At 29.1% G+C, this 22,741-nt stretch overlaps 3 protein-coding genes across 5 annotated transcripts; 1 reads left to right on the forward strand and 2 right to left on the reverse strand.

Moving 5' to 3' along the window:
* The first annotated feature begins 43 nt into the window (after positions 1 to 43).
* Positions 44 to 3,897, forward strand: LOC109599520 (STE20-related kinase adapter protein alpha). Of its 2 annotated transcripts, XM_020015524.2 has the most exons (8): positions 44 to 153; positions 216 to 450; positions 515 to 662; positions 1,352 to 1,436; positions 2,650 to 2,831; positions 2,891 to 3,070; positions 3,125 to 3,340; positions 3,726 to 3,897. In XM_020015524.2, exons 2-8 carry the CDS (start codon positions 280 to 282, stop codon positions 3,797 to 3,799), a joined length of 1,056 nt encoding a protein of 351 aa, XP_019871083.2. In that variant the 5' UTR covers positions 44 to 153; positions 216 to 279; the 3' UTR covers positions 3,800 to 3,897. The 2 variants fall into 2 exon arrangements, with proteins under 2 accessions (XP_019871083.2, XP_049822359.1); XM_049966402.1 differs by having other exon boundaries at positions 2,891 to 3,340.
* Positions 3,813 to 9,342, reverse strand: LOC109599521 (zinc transporter 2). 2 transcript variants are annotated; one of them, XM_020015525.2, is made up of 6 exons: positions 8,880 to 9,342; positions 7,755 to 7,871; positions 6,995 to 7,179; positions 6,721 to 6,852; positions 6,008 to 6,417; positions 3,813 to 5,783 (listed from the first exon to the last, which is right to left on the reverse strand). In XM_020015525.2, exons 1-6 carry the CDS (start codon positions 9,126 to 9,128, stop codon positions 5,635 to 5,637), a joined length of 1,242 nt encoding a protein of 413 aa, XP_019871084.1. In that variant the 5' UTR covers positions 9,129 to 9,342; the 3' UTR covers positions 3,813 to 5,634. The 2 variants fall into 2 exon arrangements, with proteins under 2 accessions (XP_019871084.1, XP_019871085.1); XM_020015526.2 differs by lacking the exon at positions 8,880 to 9,342 and adding an exon at positions 8,050 to 8,323.
* A 12,128-nt stretch (positions 9,343 to 21,470) lies between these two features.
* Positions 21,471 to 22,384, reverse strand: LOC109599507 (uncharacterized). The gene is made up of 2 exons (XM_020015506.2): positions 22,143 to 22,384; positions 21,471 to 22,092 (listed from the first exon to the last, which is right to left on the reverse strand). The coding sequence occupies exons 1-2, from the start codon at positions 22,318 to 22,320 to the stop codon at positions 21,566 to 21,568; spliced, it is 705 nt and encodes a 234-aa protein (XP_019871065.1). The 5' UTR covers positions 22,321 to 22,384; the 3' UTR covers positions 21,471 to 21,565.
* Positions 22,385 to 22,741: the final 357 nt, after the last annotated feature.

A 22,741-nucleotide genomic window follows, 5' to 3' on the forward strand; every position in this document is an offset into this window, starting at 1 on the left:
TAATTGGTCTATCAACATTGTCGAGTTGACATTGACGAGTGTCAAAGGAAAAATAACCTCAAAATGAATCAACTGTCAATTTACATCAGTCATACAAAATTATAAATTTTATATTAAACACGAACATGTAGTTAATAAATCTTTTTCAAAATCGTAAGTACACAACATTAATATCAAACCACGCTGTCATACATAAACTATGTATGAATTTTTAGGTTATTTCAGTGATTTACCACACAGTTTTTTTATTTTTCTTCTCTCAAATTAAAAGATCCAAACATGATCGAATTTGAAGCTGACTATGGCTACTATAAGACAATTTCAATTCTGGGCCAGGGATTTGACGGTATGATGGCTGTGCATTTAGCAAAGCATCTACCCACAGGAAGAATGATTGCCTTAAAGAGATTCAACATGGATAGAATAAAAGAGGAGGCTCATTTAGTAGAGGTTTGTTATTAGTAAATCTAATAACAGTATTTGTATGTACCTAATAATTTGGCTTAATTTTTAGAGAGAAATAATTTTAACTCGTCAATTACAGCATCCAAATATTATTTCATATTACTTAGCCTTTGTACACGCTGCTGAAGTGTGGGTAGTTAGTTCCCTTATGGCTTATGGGTCATGTAAAGATTTACTTACAAGATATTTTAATGAAGGTATGTATGAAATTTAAAATTGGTATTTCATCTGTGTGAATAAAGTAAATTAATACTTAAAATGTGTATATGCAATAACTACGCGGAAACTTTAACAATATTATATAAGTTCAGTTCATACTCTTAAGGTGTTTTAATAGGTAATCAATTATAAATAATCTTAGCAGTTAATTTCCCTTGGTAAAATCGATGGTAGATTATTGTATATTTATTATGTATTTATTTATGCAATAACTACATGAAAACTTTAGCAATATTATATAAGTTCAGTTCATACTCTTAAGGTGTTTTAATAGGTAATCAATTATAAATAAACTTACCAATTGATTTCCTTTGGTAATAATCGATGGTAGATCATTGTATATTTACTTAAAATTTATCTTCTGGATTTTGTAAAATGTTAACTATTAATTATTTATTCTTGCTTTTTTATGTATGTTAAAATTAATATATAAAATGTTATTAATGTGACATTGATAAATGCAAACTGTCACTAAGCACTTTTGTGTCATAATTACACAGTGATTTTGATTTTACCAGTTGCACATTTAAAATACATTGCTTATTTTGTCAATTATATTCTTAATGCTTCACAAACAAGAAAGAAAAAATAGTTATTAGTTGGTATACTCTTATTATTATAATATAATAATTTCAACAATAGCAAACAAATATATTCTATTTTGCAGGATTACCAGAAGCTGCCATTATACTTATTCTAAAGGATGTTTTAGAGGCTTTAGATTATATTCACAAAAAGGGATTTATTCATAGGTAAGCCTTAAAATATTCCATAATTATTTTTGTGAACACTTAAAAATCAATTCACTATCAAAATTCCCATCACAGTTTGATGCTAATTTTGTTAGTGCGTCGAGTCAAAATTGTTCAAAATTACTGGGTGACATTAAAGAGTAGTTATTCCTCTAGTATCATTGATTTCAAAGAAATTTACTTAAGAAGGAGTATGAGGGAAACTAAATTAATCCATATTAATATTCAGCCTTAATATTTTTTTCTTTTTTGTTTTACAATCATTTTAATCAAACGTTTTGTAATAATACCCATAATCTATATCGCAAGAATTATCTAAACTATAATATGTTTTGTGGAATTTATAAATTATTTACTAGTGAAATTTAAGTGTAAAGAAGTCCAACATCAATTTGTAGATAATTTTTAAAAAAGTATAGAAAAGTCCTAAGAAAACTTTAGCACGAAGTTTTTATTTATTTAATTATAACAATTGACAAGTTGCCAAATGAACAAATATTTTTGAAGTCCGCTGTTGCAGATTCAGCAAAACGAACTAAACTGTAACAATATCCATTGCATAATCATCTTTCAAAATATCATTCTTAATAAATTTGTCGTTTTATAGATGTTATTTTTTATTTTTCTATTATCAATTTTGTTATGTTATTTATTTATATTTTATGATTATTTAGATTAATACAGTTTTTGTGTTATTGACTATTTCTTTCAATATTTACTAATTCGAGAATGGTTTATTAAATACTAATATATTACAAGTTTATTCCATGTATGTTAATGTTATTGTGTTATATATTCAGTACACTGTAAAAACATAATTGTATTCAGTTATTAAACTGTATAAAAAGAGTATTTAAATAAAAATGAAATAATAAATGTGTTTTAAAATGTTAAAATATGTTTTTCCAATCTCATCCATGACTTATTAGAGTTTCCTATCTCTTAAATGGGGGATAAGGAGTTCGTAGACATCATTAAAATGATGAGGTTTTAATTCATGATCACGAGGTAGTTAATGCAAACTGCTGATTCATTACATTTGTATTTGTTTTGCCATTTTCCCCGTCACCCGTCATTGATCCAAACGTGTAGTAGAAAATGTTCCTTTAACTTAACGATCAGTGTTTTCTGATCACTTTTCCAAATTGGTAAATTCGCTTGCAACAGATGGCTGTTGCTAATTATTTACAACCATCAATTATAATTTTTTTAGAGCAATAAGAGCTAGCCATATACTTATATCTGCCTCTGGAAAAGCGTGCTTAACTGGTTTAAGATATGCCTGCCCCATTGTTTTAAATGGAAAATGGCAAAAAACGATACATTCATTTCCATCAAGTACCTCTTCTAATTTGAACTGGTTGAGTCCAGAACTTTTAGAACAAAATTTACAAGGTAATTGCCACCTCGTTTCATTATTTCGCGACAGTCCACCAATTTTTTTGTTGTTTTAGGTTACAATGAAAAATCTGATATGTATAGTGTTGGAATAGTAATATGTGAATTAGCTAATGGCCATGACCCTTTCGCAGGCATGTGTACAACTCTAATGCTGACGGAAAAAGTAAGAGGTTTTGTCCCGCAATTATTAGACTGCCTCACCATACCACCAGTTGATGATCTGGACAATTCTGGTATGTTATGTCGCTTTACTTGTCTAACATTTCAACCAGAACTTACTGTTTTAGGTGATAGCGAACTGAGTGGTAACGTCAGACATCGGAAATTCAGTGAGGATCTGCACGACGTCGCGGATCTCTGTATGCAAAGGGAATCGTATCATCGACCTACTCCTTGTCAATTGCTGACCCATCCATTGTTTAAAGCACATAAAAAAGCGGCACCGTTGCAGGATCTACTTAAGCCAGCTCTGCCCATGAGCGACAGGGTTGCATACAACACAGGTATGGCAAGTGGTGGAATTTAATTAAGTCATTTGTATAAAATTTTCTAGTGTCACATTTTTAGCTAGTATATGTGATTTTATTTATCATTCTCATTTATTTTGATTAGTATTAAATGGCTGTGCCGTAATCAAATCGTTAATAAACGTCTGCTGTCCTTGCTTATTAAAACACAAACGGGACTCCCATTAATTACTTATTCAGTTAATTTGCGGCACGTCTATGAAATACATAAATTACCTAATTTTAAAAGTAAAGTGCCCATTTGTTTTCCAAGAGAAAGTTGTTGTAAAAAATGTTTTATTTACATTTTATTTTTACCTGTTACTCTATTTGATGTCTAGGCAACATTTTAATATAATTAAATGCAATTTTTTTTTTTCAGATGATGTAACAAATTTGGAAAACATCAATAAACTGTCTCAAATGGAACTCTACACCTGTGAATGGGATTTTTAAAATAATTCTCATTTAGTCTTTATATTACATACTTTATTACATATTCAGTATTGTACAAATTATCACAACAAATTTTTAAATATATCAAATACAAATTATTGATAAAATATTCTTTCCATAGCCTAACCTATTTAACAAAAATAAACAAATAATGTAATAACAAATATTTTTACAATTAACTGAGCAGAGTGCAGGGCATTATTTTACATTAGAGGACGTGTATCAACTTTTCTTTTAATATATAAATCTTACATGTCCAACGTTTTTTTCAGATGTTACTATTGTTTTAGTTTTTAATAAAATGACAATTTGATTAATTTAAATTTTAAAATTAAGTCCTATAATAATAAAAATTAATTTCTTGTAACCCTATATTTGATTTATGAAGAAGACAGGTGGTAACTACCACACAGTGAGAAATTGCACATAAATTAAAATCAAAACAATACTTATTTTTGTTGCCATTCTGTTCAATTTCTCTTTGTAAATCTACTTGTTGTCTAATATCTTCTGTGAACATAAAATTTTTGTTTTTCTTTATACACTTCATGATATTCTGTCGGAAAAAAGCTATCAAATACTGAGAGAAAGTTTAACCTGAATCAAGGAAAAATAGTGTTATAAAATAACTCATCTCAAATGTCCTCTAGTATTATCTGACACTGTATCAAAAAGTGAAGTAGTGGGTTCCATAAAGAAAATAAGCAAGTACACTTATTTTTTCTCCTTACACAATCCAATGTTCCCTTATTGATACTCTGTCAGAAAAACTGCCAATAACAAAAGAAGGAAACACAATATGAATGAGGCAAAATATAATTTTTAAGAACAGTCATTTTTCTTATTTATGTAAATTTTGAAGGTAATTTTTAATTTAATATATTTATACGTCAGAATAATAAAAAGAAAACAAAGAAGCAAAATTGCCAGAAAAAGCATCGTTAAATAAATATAATGGAGAGATGAATCCACCTTACGAAAACGTTGGATATATATGATAAAAGATAATTTCCAGGTACATAATAATATATGTATATGATCTAACAATTTTATCTGTGGTTGAAAATAAACTTCAGTGAGAAAATGGGAATAGTACTGAGATGGTGGACATAAATATAGTCAGGCAAATATAACCAAATTTTAAAAGACACAAACAACAATCAATTTGCATATAAATACGTGACTATATCATGTGAATCTTTTCTAAACTATAATTTTAACTCCACTCTGTGCTATATGTCCCATTTTAACCAACTTAAAATTTTATAAAAGTTAAAAAAACCCATAGATGTGAAAAAAAATAGTTAATATAATACTGTATGGGTGGATATGGTGAATACAAATCCAAATTAGTATATCAGATAATAAATATTAAATCTATTGTAAAAATGTCTTAAGAGCAGATTCCAATGTTATGAACACTGCTATTTTACGTTTTTGCATACATTATTGGATTTAAACTCTTCACGTTAAATCTTTTGGTATTGTAGAGTAGTATCTTAAAGATCAACAAATAAACTTTGTACAGGAACTAGAGTTGAATAAGTTTCAAATAGTGAATGTTACAAGAAACTTTCTTTGACATATTATAGATAACTAAAACTAGACATCCTTTTATAATTTTGTGCAATTCTACATATTGAACATTTTTTTTGTAAAATACTAGTTAACGGAATCCAATATAAGAATTAATATATTGGGATATGTATAAATATGTAAAAGAATGCTCTCATTATTGACTGATATGTCAAAAGATCTTGTATATGTATACTTGGAGATTTAAAATGTGGCACCTATATTGTCTAAGAGAATTACAATAAATTTTGAGAAGATTGTCAGCACTCCACAGAGAGACACTTGGAACATCTGTTGATCTGGTCATGATTGTAGTTTTCAACTTGTATGGTACAACTTACAACGTTAGTTTGGCTTTTAATTACTGAAGAGGCTTTTTCGAGAACAACGTCTCTATCACAGAATGGACCTATAAGAAAAGAATAAGTATGAAAATCAATAGTCAAGAAATGTATATATATCTTCTGATCAGTATCTGAAATTCTGTTTCTTTCAAAGTAATTTAACAGTTACTTTGAAGGACTCAAAATAAATATCAAAAAATAATTCAGTAAATCCGAGTACTTTTTGATCAGAACATACCTATGAGATTCTTATTAGTCTAACACAATAAAATTATTACGTATAACTTACCTACTGCCAAATGGACAGCAACCGCATCCTTGGCCGGCGAGAGTGACCACACGTGCAAACTGTGGACATGCTTGACTTCAGGCAACGCCTTCAGCTTGACCATCATGTCAGCTGTGTTGACTGGACTGCCTTCCATCAAGTACCATACGGAGTCCTTGGCCACCTTGCCGGTGGTGAATATCACAATGATCGAGAATATCAACGTGCAAATGGGATCCGCGATCTTCGCGTCTGGATTCAGCTTGATGATGATCGCGGCGATCAGTACTCCCACACTCTGCAGCATGTCGCCGAGAACGTGGGCGGCGGCGGCGCGAACGTTTATGTTCTCATTCGAGGTGTGGGAATGCGACGGGGTTGACATGCCGTGGCTGTGCGTATGGCACACGCCGTGCAGCACAGCGCCCATTCTAGTACAAATGGAAATATGTTACAAAATTTACAAATAAATTAATTAAAATAAATATATTTGCATTTAGTTCAATGTTTTATTATTATATATGTTTATAAAACTGTTATATATTTGGTTAACAAATTAAATTGTATGTCGCCTAATGTCTAACTTATCAGTCATTATATTAAATTTGTAAATTTGCATTCTTCTTTCTAATCCTGAGTCTCATAATCATTCAACATGTCATAACAAATTACAAGCGGATTAGTTTTGTTCAGGGAATTAATGAGGGTGTTATAAACTAATGAACCTTTCTTACCCAATATTGATAGCTAGTCCAATCGAAGCCACGATAATCATAGTGTCAGCATCAATGTCATACTCCTTAATAACGAGTCGTCGTACTGCCAGCCCAGCAAAGAGGACGGCCAATAACCAAACAGTAATAACACTACAAAAAATATTGAATAGTAATGTGGTATAAAAAAATGCAATTTAACAATTAAAACTTTTTCTACATAATATATTGAAGAACCTTATTTTTTATTTATGATAAATTATGAAAATACATATATTAAATAAATGTCACATACCTAATCAACGCGCCAAGAACTTCGGCACGATGATACCCAAAGGTCATCAGCTTCGTTGCGGACTTCTTCCCAATCCAAATGGCTAGGAGGGATATGTTGAATCCGACAAAATCGGAAAATAAATGCGCAGCATCAGTCATCACAGCCAAACTCCCTGCCAAGTAGCCACCAACAATTTCAGCAACCTAGATACAAAAATTGTACAATACTAAGGTATTTCAAAATTTTTAATAGTTTAATTACAGGACAATGAATGTATGTTTTTATTCACAATACATGAATAATGTACTTAGGATGTAGTTCCAACAGTTTTGAAATCGGAATTCAAAATTAGACTAGACTATATTTTTGAAAACAGACATATTTAACAATTTGTAGACTATCTTAGTAAAAAGATTATATTATATTTGTGCATAAGAGAGAGTGTAAAAAATATGTAATAAAAGTAAAATACAAATTAAGCTTATTTTGTTAAATTCTAGACATTATTACCGCGTACGTCGGGTCAACCTAATCTAGAATATTATACAATGTAGCTTACGATATTTCGTACGTTTCCACTTATTAATTATTCGGTTTTCATCTTATTTGTTTGCAAGAATTAATTTGTTTGACATTTCCCTTACATTATTTGTTAAAAAATTATGTATGTTTTATAAGTGAAATTTTTACAACTCCTTATAAATTTGTCATAGTGTTCATAAAATTTATATTAGGAAAATAAATATTTTATTCATAAATATATTGATAAAAAACTTACCATGAAAATAAAGCATAAACATGTTGCGGCAACAAGCTTTTTCCAAGCTTTACGATCGTCACGAAGTGTTAATATGTCGTGACAATGGTAGTCAACTATTGGTCCTCTGTAGCAGTCCTTTAATGAATTTAACATTATTTATATTTTATTTAAATACTTGCAAATGATTGAATATAATTCTTCATTAAACGCACATTTCCATGATTTTTATTACATCAAGTTTTATTTCAAAATCGAGAGTACATATCAAAAATGATTATGAAATTAATTTAATGTGGAGAATATTTCTACTTACATCCATGTCAAAAGTGGCAGTTTCCACGTCTTAAAACTTGATAGGACTCATTTTCAAATATAGCAACTACTTAAAGACATTTTTTCAGATAAACCTAATCAAACAACTAGAACAATACAATCCACATTTGCTAACCAACAAAATTTTATGTCAAAGAAGAGTATGTCATGCAACCAATGAACTTTTATATCTGTTATCACCAATGAAGATATTTATTATCTTCAATTTTGCTCAAAACAGTATTTCATAACAAATTAAAATTCATTTATTTACGTATTTGAAGGCAAAATTTTACCTACTAGGATTTTGTGGCTATTGTGCATATTTAACAAGTATGTAAGCACTTATTGTGGTTGTGAATTGGTTGAATAAATATTACTGAGGTACTAATTACGTCTCCTTTTTTCAAGTTTGGCTTAAAATAATATAAATTGGTTTTAATTTATCTGATTTATCTGGTTATATAATTAGAAGTAAATCATGGATAATTATTAACTCATTTTGGGTATTTGTTTTGAATATGAAACACTTAAATACATTATAATAAAGTATAAGTTATTCTGTTTGTACACAATCACAATTTACAATCAGTATTTGTTTTATTGCATGCATGATATATCAGTAATAATAAAAGTGATAATATTTAAATAATGTTCAACATAAATATAAATAATAGTTTATAGAATAAATATTAATTGTTAATATGTAATTTAATTAAATTGATAAGATTAATAAAAGCATAACTATAGCACTACAACAATTTGCATAGTTATTATAATTTTAATATCATATAAATTAAATTAAAAATTATTTAAAAATATATTACTTACATTTATTAACAATGGGGAGTCCTCAAAGTTTTCCATATTATCATCAGAGGTAAGCAATCTTTGGTCAAAATCAGTCGAGTCTGTTAGTGCTGGATGTAATCCATTTATTTTAAATTTAATCACTCCATCGTCAACTGATTCATTTGGCAAGACTGTGCCATTTGAGCATTTGGTACACGTTTTGTATTTAGTGTTTTCATCGTCAAATAAAAAACTGGTGTCGTTGGTATGTTCACATAATTTTTCCATTTTTCTAATGATTTGTTTACCTTGCCAACAAACTTAACCTTAATTTTCTGAGCATTAGGATTCGTGTCACATTTTGCAAGTTGAAAAAACCTATTAACGTGTCTATTTGATAAAAAATAAAGTAGTTATTGATAAAGTATTCAGTCAAGTGGTGAAGTAAAAAATGTTTATCATGTAACACATTTGACAGGAAGTCAAATGAGTACACTGTGGCAATTTGAGCAGGCAACCACTGACTTCACGTGTGTACAGTGGTTGCCTACTACGGTAAAAAGTGTTGCCTATAGAAAGGTACGAAAATTTTAGGTTCAGTTATCCATTTTAATAATTAAGTTAATTAAAATAATAGTTTCATATTTCTAAATTTTAAGTATTAATTTCTAATGACCCAATATTGCGAGTGTGTGGAACACAGTGTTTCGTAAAAATGGTGTGTTCTGTTTGAATTATTTAAATTATAATTTATAGTATAAGCTGTGCTTGTATAAGTTATAATTTTACTGAAAGCCAAAAAGTTTTACTAAGAAGCACCGTTAATATCAGTATTGATACCACCCAATCAAAATGGAAATCGACAGTATAAAAGGTAACGATTTTAATTAAAATGATACCAAATATTCTATAAAATATTAATATATTCAATATAATATATTTGTTATCAATTACTTTTTATATGTATTTAGTTAGTAAGTTCATATATAATTATAAAATATATTATATATGAAATATATGAATTTATCATTTTATTTGTAAGGAAACATTTCTTTGGTACAAATAAATATTTTTTGTAGTTGTGTTTTATTTTAAAATTAACCCAAATGGGTGCATGTATTACTAACAATAACAATTGACATGAACATTTTTAACCAAATTATATACATGCAGTGGTGCATGCACAGAAACAACACACATTACTATCTTAAAGTTAATTAAATGCAATAAAAATATTTTATATTTTATTTAAAATATTTATTCTATATTCTTCTATTCTTATTATTCATTTTGTACCTAAATCAAAATAATTTCTACTTTAATTAAGCCAGAAACAAAATAAATGAGAAATGTGACTGGTCACAGAAATAGCAAACTTTTGAAATATATATTATATATAAAAATTGTACATACTTTAAACAAAAATTTTAATTTTTTGTTCGTTACAACCACCTGTAACTGTGAGGCAAAGATTCAATAAAATATCGGCAGAGGTCAATTGATATTAAATTTCACAACTCTCCAATTAATAACTACCATTAATCTATATATGATGTTTTTTTGTTTTTAATTGATATTACATTTTGTTCCATAAGTTTTCAATTGCATTTGGATCCGCACTTTACGCTGGCCAATCGAGATTTTCAACATTTTTATCTTTTAACCAACTTTGAAGAACTTTGGATCCATTTTTTGTATTATTATCATGCGTAAAAATCCATATAATTGGTAACTTATCGTCGGCAAATGGTTTCATCACATGCCTCATGTTGTCTCTATATACGAAGTGGTTCATTTTACTAAAAATTGTGGTATGGTTTTGTACAATGCCAAGAAAAGGAACCCCAAACCAAAACTTTTTCACCTCAGTGTTACAAAATTTTTGTAGTATATCTGGGAACTAAACTTTTATTAAGGAGACGATGAATGTATTTTTTACCATCTGATCTTGTTTTTTTATTTATTACAGTCAATTCAGAAGGCTAATAAGTTTTTAACGATATCAGCATGCTGATATATGTTATCTGATAAATATATCAGCATTCATAATATATTTAATCGTTGATATTTCATGTTAATAATTATTTTTCTCTTCTCTGAAGAGCAATGTTTCTTTCTTCTCACTGAAACTAAATTTATTTTATTAAAATAATATAAATCCTACTTAGAATAAATTCTAACGATTAAGAGTATATGTACACAAAACATAAATAAATTGCTATTTTTTTGGCCAACCAAATCAGACTAATATATGCATTTAAAGTAATATCTCCGACGTTTATAAGATGTATACTAAAAATATAAAAAGTATAGTATAATATTGAAATATATTTTTTTATAGTGATTGGACAAAATTTAAATTAAATTCTCAAATATAGAAAGTGTTTGATTTAAAAATTTTGTGCTATTTCTCTGGATACTACCGTACATATCTATTAGAGAAACCGTATCAAAATGTCAAACAAATCTTTAATCGGTGGACAAAAATAGTTCTTTTAATATATGTTTAGCAATTGGAAGAGATATCTAATTTAAAATTTTTAAAATTTTCTAAAGTCATGTAATTTTAAATGAAAATATTTCAAACATTTACAAACATTAAAGGCGCTTTACTAATTTAAACTGGTCCAAAAGTTCAGTAGTTTATAACTAATCCTAATAATTTAATCCATTTAATTTTAAAATTATAATTTTAATAAATTTATTTAAAAGTGTATTTGCAAACATTTATCAGTATGACACACTGTACGCCCCATTCACAAAAGAGAATAGATTATATGAATGAAATGAGAATACATTATATGTGAATGAGACGATGACAATTAAATGTTTTCGGCTTGTTATCTGTGATGGTAACAACAATGGAGACTTTTAAAGAATTCCGAATTAAATCACAATGATTTGTTGGAAATCGGGGAAACTTACGTGTTTCTTGTCTAATGTCACCGAGTGAGACTCCTTATTGTAATATAAACTGTTCTTGGCTAGACAATCGCCGATTAAAATGTACAAAACATTCCTACACACGCGGTCGGCACCATAAAAACAAAACATTAAAATTAAAAATTCCGACAAAATCAAAAGGCGTAAGACAGGGGCACGTAAATAATTACTCATTGTACGGGCCATTCCATCCAACGCCACGTTTTTTGTTTCAAATTGAAAAAATATAAATTTTCATATTAACTAGATTTTTTTGTATTTTGGTGGATGACGGTGAACCGTCTATTTGCACTAGAAAACTGTAATGATAATTTTTTGCCGCATTATTATCTACATAAAATCGTTGTGTTCATAATTAATTCATAAAATTTAGTTTTAGTTGAATTTGATGTTTTGCACGAACGACTGTTTTAGATATTAGTGATTTTAGTGGAACGACTTTGCCCTCAGTACATTGACAATATAACGAGCATTAAAATACAAAAAAAGTCAACCCGACTGTCTGCCGCACCGCAGACAGAGAGACACAGGCAAGTGTGAGGCTACACGGTTTTTAGCGGAAGCGGTGCTTTTGACACTTTTCGGGCTAGTTAGCATTCATATGCGGTTCTCGTCGAGCCCACATGGGAATAACAGCCACACATCTCCCATGTAATTGAAACGGAATAGATATGTCTTTGATTAAACCGCTTACTCACCAACTTCATCGGCTACCGACGATCGTAATTGTATTTTAAACTGATTACCATCGTCGTAATTGGTATTCGATATTCAATTTCCGATACGTCCGCTGTAATTGAATTCCAACGATTTCGTCAAGGTATTGGTGTCGTTCGGTGTGGGCCGGCTGAAGATTATCTTTGCCGGATAATTTTGGCTCCGAAACTACATTAAAACAACTCGCATGTATGCACGTTGTCCTTTTGAAAATCTTATCATTCTCGACGGGCAGTCCGAATGTCCAACAAGTGATGTTTTTACAAGATTAAAAGTGTATTTCTAGTTTCTCTCTTTTATACTGTTAAGCAATTTACTTTAGTTGACTTCTTCATTGGCCAGTATAATAAGACAATATATTGTTATAAAAAATTATTTATATTAATAAAAAAACGTAACGTTATTCATATAAATTGTTTTCAGTAAAAAATAAACGAGTAAACTTGATAAGAGCTTTTTTATATTAAAAAGAAAGTTAACTAACTAAACAAAAATATATTTTAATATGAAATTGTGATAATATTTATAATTTTATAGTTATCACCATCAAAGCTTGTTAAAATACACTTATACAGACATTAACTGGTGTCATTAGTGAACGCAGACAATGATGAATTTGTGAAATTGTTGTCACTAAAACTAACTTTTGTTACTTCATTATTATTCAACTGATCAGGGGAAACAAATTCATGACAAATAGATTTTTAACTTTGTCACAGATTTCACATATTATATGAATTATGCAAAATTTTTTTTATAAAAAAGGAAAACATGCCAATCTCCTTTTGAAGAAGATGCTAAATTCAATGAAGAACTTATTCTAAAAATGCTCTAATGAATTTTTAACTCTTTTGAAATAATATTCATTAAAATATAATTAAAAATAAAATACTATGGTGTTTCCATTTTAAATGGACATATATTTAAATGATGTTTTGATGACATAGGAGTAACCAAAAATTAATTTCGTTCTAGTGGTGAGATTCTCACAAGTGTATAAAATGAAACGATTGCTCATGAAATGAAATTTTATTAAGTATGGCACCCAGTTAAGAAATCTTTACCCCTTACTTAGATCTAGTGGTTTAATTTTATTGTTTTTTGAAGTACAGTTTGAGATAATATAGACTGATAAATCATTTCATAGTGCCTATGATGTTCCACAGTGTTCAATTGGCGATGAGTCCGGAGATCTTTACATCCAAATGCTGGAAATATTTCAAAATAACACTCACATCATCAACTCGAGTATTATCCTGTTGGAAACCTAAATTTTCAAAGATTTTAAAATAAATAAAATTGTCACATTACACATGACACTAATCATAAACTGAGGATTTTAAGTCCAAAAGATCAGATTCTTTGATAGAAACATTTCGCATGGTATGAGGTCTTCTTCCTTCTTCTGTAAACTGCTGGTTTACAATTGAACAAGTGGTCATAAATTGATTTCCTAGGTTAGATAAGTTGTGAGACGGCTTCCTGAAACTCTCGCATGTCGTTCACTTCTTCAGACTGTGTCCTCAAGGAATTTCAGACAGTACTTCCGTCCTCAATCAAACTAAATTAGATGACTAAAATTTGCTGTCCTTCATACAATCTGCATTTTAAATGAATGAAAGAACCTCTTAAATACAACAAAAGTGAAATTGTACAAAAGAGTGCATTACAAAAACTCTTCGATAATCAATTTTCAAAATTTAGTGATCAACAAGTATTTATTTACTGTTATCGTTAGTTGGGCAAAGCTGAACTTATGAAATTGTTGTTATTAACTTTAACTTTAGTTACTTTATTCTATTATTCAACTGATCAGGAGAAACGAATTGATGGCAAATAGATTTTTAACTCTGTCATATATTTCACATATTACATGAATTATACAATATATTTTTTTATAAAAATTGGTATGTTCTCCTTTTGAAGGTGATAAATTAAATGATAAACTTATTCTAAAAATGTTCTAATCAATTTTTACTCAAAAAATGATATAGTAGACTTCACTCGGATGTTTTTATTGATTACTTTTTGAAATATTATTCATTAGAATATAATGACAAATAAAATAACGGGGTGTTTCCATTTTAAATGGACATATATTTAAATGAAGTCCCGATGACACATGAGAAACCGAAAATTAATCTCGTCCCAGTGGTGAGACTCTCACAAGTGCATAAAATGAAACGATCCCCCCTCAAATGAAATTTTATCAAGTTATCGCGCCCAGTTAAGAAATCCTCACCCTTAACAGTGTAATAAATAATTCATACTTCGGGTATATCAATTTGGCGAACGTCCGGAAAACATAATTGCGGAATATTCCTCCTAAACGTCGGCGACGTCATTGGCCGCAAAAAAAAATCTAATTCTAATTTTAATTTCCCAAACTCTAAACGCATTATGGCACATTTAACGGCCCTGTTATATAAACTCACCCCCGAGTGTCATAAATTAAGGCAGGGAGTAAATTTCACTGTCAAATTATGCAAATGTGACGGCTAGAGCGATCCCACTCAAGCTCTGCTGTTATTGTTGTTACCACAGATGTATCCACTGGGTGTATCGTTGTAATTTGCCTCTCCTAATTGCGAAATTTTCGTCTTGCCGCAACGATCGTTTTCTTTGTTTTGTTGCGAATGAAAAAATTGCCGGTTTTTTTTTCGTCGCCGCCGAATTGAAATGTCAATTGAATAGTGCGGACAAAAAATAAGTTTTTTTTATGTATATATAAAGAAAAAAATAAGAAAATGAATTACATAAGAATAGAACAAAGTACGGAGCCAAGTTCCATAAATTAAAGTAGCAATAAATAACCGACGTCGCGAACAAGATAACCAAGTCGGCAAGAATGAGAAGCTGTAATTCACATCGACGAAACTCACGGAAATGTTTATGACAAATGGAAAATCGCCGCCCCTTTAGGAGATATACTATCTATTATATGACAAAAACACATGTACTTTGGCAACCTCTAACCGAGACACGCCCCTTCCACTGGACACTGACCATTATTTTTCAAACAATGATTAAATATATTTGCGGTCCACTGCGGGCTCTTCCTTTCTTCGTTTCCCCGGGGGAAGTTATGGACGTTTGCGATATTTTATGCCTTCCCGAAATTATTCAGATTAAAACGCACCGTCCTGCCGTCCGAAATCCCTCGGCGTCCCTTTATTAGTTGCCTTCAACTTTTCGACGAAATGATTTTGTTGTGTAATATCTGAATTAATTTGTATATAATACATGTGTACTTACTTACTTTTAAGATGGAAACAATCGCTTACTTTTTTATTTATGCATAACTTCATTTTAATGAATAAGTGATTGAAAGATAAACGGTGGATATATAATGACAGAGGCCTACCGCAACATTTTTCATTCCATTAAATTAAATTTAATCCTTCAAAATTTTATAAAAAACAATTGTATATTAATTATTTAATCAATCGAAAAATATTCTGAATAGATTATAATGGACAATTTGGAATTATCTGTGAAATTTTAAAAGAGGAAACTGTTGGTAATACAACTAAAAATGCAATTTACTTCCATTTTACTTATTTTATTGTTAGAACAGAATAGTATCTTAATTTTAATAGAATCGTTGATTTGTTTTAAAATACTAATTAAAAGTTTTTAAAGTAGGTTATAATTAATTAAAACAATTAAGAATTTTCTATGAAATGATGCATCTAAAAATGTATTTTTTTTTTCTAAATTTGCCTTGTTATTGTTTGAATAATAAATTCAGAATTATTTCTAAAATATCAAAAGAAAAAATGGTACCTATTATATTAACTGAACAAAATAATATCTTATATATAATATTTTATTGTTTGAACAGAATAAAATCTTAGTTGCAAATCGTTGATTTGTTTTGAAATTTTTGGGCTTGTTTATAACAATTTAGAATTACATATGAAGGTCCAAAGAAAAATTTTACATATTTTGTTGATTGGAATTCAATTGAAAAATATTTAGATGAGATTACTATAAATTATTTAGAATTATATATGTTTCAAAAGAGAAAGTTGTTGGTAATACAACCAAAAATACAAATTTCTTACAATTTTACCTATTTTATTGTTTGAACTGAATAATATTTTCAACAGAATCATTAATTTCTTTTAACTTTTACTCCAGTAAAAAGTTTTTAAAGTTGTTTGTAATACAACTAAAAATGTAATTTTCTTGTAAATTTGCTTATGTTATTGTTTGAACAATTTCCAGACTAGATAATAATAAGAAATTCAGAATTATTTCCAAAATTTCAAAAGAAAAAATGTTACCTACCATATTGACTGAACAAAATAATATCTTATATATAATATTGTTTGAAAAGAATAATATCTTAGTTATAATAGAATAGATTCAGTCTGTAGTACACTGATAAACTAGATCATGAAAAAAATGTTAACAATATTTTAAAAGAATAGTTCTCACAAATAATTTAATTACTTGATCAACAATTAAAAATATGTTATCAGATATTAATCTAATTGTCTGTCTGAAATAATCTGTTAAGTCATTATTTTATATTCTCAGATATTTTTGGCACTTTATTCATGGATCAGAATAAATATATTTGTTAGAAGAATGTGAAACTTATCTTTTTAATATAAAAAAACGTTCATCAATTTTTCGTATTTTTTGAAAAAATGTTATAATACATGGATAATATGGACAATAAATTTTATGGCAAATATAGTGTTATTGGCTTTATAAATATTAAACTTTAAAAAATTTACTGTCCCCTAACAGTAATTTATTTTTGAAACAGTTTTGAAAATCTAAATGAATCCGTTGGTCGAAATATGTTAATATGCTTAACTTTCTTTGAACAGTTTATAATAAAATAATAATTTGCACAAATATAGTTTTAACGTTTAATTAGTTTAAGTCAAGTAAACTAAACATGACATTAAAAATAATGTTGCTATATTTTTTAATATTGTTTCAACAATTATAGTCAATGTTAATATTTTGTAATAAACCCCAGTTTTTAATTTTGAAAACTGTCCTCTACTGTTTACAATTTCTTCTTATTTTTAATCTTCAAAACATATTTCTGTATCAAATGTTTCACACTTTATTTAATGCGATCATTGTTATCATAATCCTTAGTATGTCAAACAAGTTATTGGTTTTCAGCTTTGTTTTGGTTCAACATTATTCATTTATATTTATGGTCTTTATACAGAACCGGACTCAGAATAATTCTTTGATTATTTAACAATTATTATTAAAAGTTTAAAACCTATTAAAATTAAACGTAATAGGTACAAGAAGATATGTAATTGAAAAATGGCGAATGCGCATTTTATTTAGGTTTCTAGGATGTTATCTATCCCAGACAAAATATAATCTCTAGTAAAAAACTCAGTGATACATAATACATAGATCCAGTAGTCTAATTTCATTGATTTTTAGTGTATAGTTTGGAATAATATAAGTGATAAATGGATTCATAGTGTCTATGATGTCTCACATGTGTTCAATCGGTGAAAAGTCCGAAAATCTTGCTGGCCATGACAACAAATATCGGAATGCTGGAAATACTTCAAAGTAACCTTCGCAATATGAACTCAAGTATTTTCCTGCTAGAAAACTGAATTTTGAAGACTTCTCTCCGCCATATCTACCACTTTAGATTCACATCCCAAAACACCACCACAAAAACTCTTTGACCATCAACTTCCAAAATTTAATGACCATCAAATTTTGAGTAAATGTTTTATCTAAATATTCTAATCCCCATTAATTCCACACGAGATTGAATAGTTTCCGAATGCCGAACTCATATTAAATAAAATTGTTTATGCGGACGCCTAAGAAAGGCAAATACGCCAGAACAAATCGGAATTCGAAATCGGAATACCGTCCTGCATAAGTGTCGAGAAGGGTGCAGCGGCAGCTACTCCTTAAGATTCATTAGCGTCGTGGGCCATGTGTATTTATAGTTCGGTGTACGGAGGATCGGGCCGGCGAGATGGGATGATATCGGCGACGGCTGCGGCCGGTAATCGCGTTCCATTTGTCAACAAGTGTAATGAGATGCGGGCACGCGGCGCACCCAGGGCAGCTCCGCGCACCAATTATCGGCACGGCGGGGATGCACGCGCCACCCCCGCCGCCCCCCGCCTCACTCTCGTTCCCTCCGTTGTCTAATCACCGCAAGATGTAATTTGTGATTTTAGTTTCGGGGTGGTTGGTTCATATGTTGCGAATAAAGGCTTTCTTGGCTTGCCGAAGGCCGATGAAATTGGCGATTTCTCTGAAAATGGGTCAGCTGAAATGTTTCCGGTTTAGGTTATGACGAGCAATTCAGAATTATGTGTGAAATTTCAAAAGAAAAAGTTGTTGGTAATACAACTGCAATTTTCTTTGAATTTTATCTATTTCGTTGATTGAAATTCAATCGAAAAATCTTCAGACTAGATTATAATGGACAATTTGGAATTATCTGTGAAATTTCAAAAGAGAAAACTGTTGGTAATACAACTAAAAATGCAATTTTTTTCCAATTTTACTTATTTTATTGTTAAAACATATTTTAATTTCAATAGAATCGTTGATTTTTTTAAAATACTTTAATAAAAAAATTTTAAAGTAGGTTATAATTAAATAAAACAATTAAGAATTTTCTATGAAATAATACAAATAAAAATATATTTTTTTTCTAAATTTGCCTATGTTGTTGTTTGAACAGATAATCATAAGAAATTCAGAATTATTTCTAAAATTTCAAAAGAAAAAATGATACCTATCATATTGACTGAACAAAATACTATCTTATAATATTTTATTGTTTGAACAGAATAAAATCTTAGTTGTAATAGAATTGTTGATTTGTTTTGAAATACTTTAGACAAAAATTGTTTAGGCTAGTTTATAATAAACAATTTAGAATTGCATATGAAAAGTCCAAATGAAAAATTGTGTTGACACAGTTGAAATGTAATTTTCTTCGAATTTTACCTATTTTGTTGATTGAAATTCGATCGAAAAATTTTCAGATGCGATTACAAAAAACAATTTGGAATTATCTATGAAGTTTCAAAAGAGAAAGTTGTTGGTAATACAAATAAAAATGTAATTTTCTTGTAAATTTGCCTATTTTAATGTTTGAACAGTTTCGAGACTAGATAATAATAAGAAATTCGGAATTATATCTAAAATTTCAAAAGAAAAAATGTTACCTATCATATTGACTAAACAAAATAATATCTTATATATCATATTTTATTGTTTGAACAGAATACTATCTTAGTTCCAATAGAATCGTTGATTTGTTCTCAAATACTTTAGTCAAACAAATTTTGGGCTAGATTATTATAAACAATACAGAATTACTTATGAAAGTCCAAAGAAAAAAATAGTGTTAATACAACTAAAATGTAATTTTCTTCGAATATTACCTACTTTGTTGATTGGAATTCAATCAAAAAATTTTCAGACTAAATTGTAAAAGAGAAAATTGTTGGTAATACAATTAAAAATGCAATTTTCTTACAATTTTACCTATTTTATTGTTTGAACAGAATAATATTTTAGTTTCAACAGAGTCATTGATGTATTTTAAGGTTATAGTAGATTATAATTAAATAAACCAATTAAGAATTTTCTATAAAATAAAAAAGTTGTTTGAAATACAACTAAAAATGTAATTTTCTTGTAAATTTATCTTAGTTATTGTTTGATCAATTTCCAGAGTAGATAATAATAAGAAATTCAGAATTATTTCTAACATTTCAAAAGAAAAAATGGTACCTACTATATTGACTGAACTAAATAATATATAATTCAACTAAAAATTCAATTTTCTTTTAATTTTACTTATTTTATTATTTGAATAGAATATCTTAGTTACAATAGCACCGTTATTCTATAATAGTTTAATAAAAAGTTTTTAATTAAAAAAAAATAAGAATTTTCTATGAAATAAAAAAAATTTGTTTGTAGTACATAGTTGTACGTAGTACAAATGTCATTTTCTTCTAAATTTACCTATTTTATTTTTTAAACAGCGTTCAGACTAGATAATAATAGGAAATTCAGAATTATTTCTAAGATTTAAAAGAAAAAAACGTTACCTATCTAATTGACTGAACAAAATAATATTTAAATTGTAATAGAATTGATTTTTTCAAAGAAAGTAGTATTAATACAATCAAAAATTTTTTCTTCGAATTTTTATAATTTCATTGATTGAAATTCAATTGAAAATTGTTCATACTTATGATGAAAAAAGTAATTTATTCCTAATGTTAGCTATTTTGTTGATTGAATATATCTTAATTGTAACATAATTGTTGATTTGCTAGTTTTGTAATAAATTTTAATACAATAAAAAATGGAAACTAGTTTCAACGAATCTGTTAAAAAGTATATCTATAAAAAAGTATTGAGACTAAACTATAGTAGACAATTGTTTCGATAGTAATATTATTAATTGAATACAAAATGTCGAAATATTTTACTAGTAATAAAATTCTATTTGGAATGAACTTATTTTTGTGTTTTTAAAATTTAAACAAAAACATTTTGAAGAGGCTTTTCTTAGAATATAAAAAATACGAGTTTATTATAGTATAATGGAAAAATTTTTAATACTCTCTACTGTTCATTATTAATATTTGATGCATCGGCAAATTAAAAGACAATTAAAAAGGAATTCACAACAATTAGAACTAAATTAGTAAGTACTGAACAGAATATTAATATTGATGGTTATATTTTAATGCAAATATTCCAACATATATGGCAACTTTATTATTTAACGATGGACTAAAAGTAACAGTAATTTGAATGAAAGGTGGATAGACGATAATAGATGGTTTTTCAATTTTTATCTCCAAATGGTTACCAACCATTGGAGACCATTGTTTCAACATAAATTATAACAAACTAAAATATTTTGATATATAAACTTCTCGATTCACCTGGTAACTTAGAGTAATAAATAAAAAATTGATTTTACTGATTTTATTTGGTACTATGTTGAAGATATGTTCAAACACTGAAAATTTCTAATTAAAAATGGAATCTGGTTCGGATCCTCCCGATCAGTTCTGCATTTGAGGCATCTCATCATCAACCTGGCTGTTTGACGGTAGTATGTCGCTTGGTAACTCGGGCAGGTCCACCTGACGAGTGTAATAAGCCCACACCCTGTTATAATCCTCGTCCTGCAAGTGTCTGGTGTTCAAATACTCCCTCATTCTTCTCCTGGCCGCCTCCGCTTCCGCAGTATTACTGCGACTGTTACGTTCCCGAGTGCGTCTTCGTAGCGCGTCCACGTACGCTATCAGTTCGCCCCAGTTGTATTTGTGGGCGAAGTCGTTTGGATCGTGGCATTCCATTCCTTGGAGCAAGTACTGACTGGCCGACATGTTCAGCAATTGATCGACTCTTTCTTTCGTGTCGCGCCATAAATCGTTGAATCTGCTAAGACTTCCCCGCTGCATGGACCTGACTCTTACTAACTCGATGCCGGAGGAGCTTTCTCTCGGAGGCCGTTCTTCTTGCGCCGACTCGTGTGGATCATGGCGACGTCGCTGTTGGATTAGTAATCGCTGTTTACCGTTCATATCTGAAATTTTAACAAGTTACACCTGAAGACAAGTAACCATTGCTGCTTACCTCTGATTACCATCCATAATCTCAACATTTCCCCCAACATGAACATGTTAATCAGACACGGTATGGCGGTTAGGAAAATTTCGATTCCGTATGGATCTATGAATAACGATGTGGATGCCGTAATGGCCGGCAAATTGAAACGCTTCACAATTGAGATGACGTAGCTTAAATAGTCCATAGTACCAATTAAATAGGGGCCGAACCAGTGACTAAGAAAATGACTGACGTAAGCTAAACTAATAAATAATGTATTTTGACAACTACTGAACAATCATAAAAAACTTTTATGTTGCCTAGACGATAGTCAGGGTAATAAATTCCAAAACAAAAAGTGTTCGATTACTAGATCACAGTTGTAGCTCAAACATGCTCTGAAATTAATAATCCAGCTTATTCAAAAATTAATATTAACCAAAATTTTAGTTCCGATCTCGCTATTGGAGATTCTCCAAAGACACAGTGCCCGTGGTTAACTTTAAAGACATCCAGCTCCTCCGTGATTGAAGCTACAAGGTGGTGCCAGAGGATCCAAACACCATATAAACTAAATGATTATTTATTAAAAATTAAAATTGTAATAGTAGAATTTGTAAATTAAA

Source organism: Aethina tumida, chromosome 1 (genome assembly GCF_024364675.1).
Source record: "Aethina tumida isolate Nest 87 chromosome 1, icAetTumi1.1, whole genome shotgun sequence".
Classification (NCBI taxonomy): Eukaryota; Metazoa; Arthropoda; class Insecta; order Coleoptera; family Nitidulidae; genus Aethina; species Aethina tumida.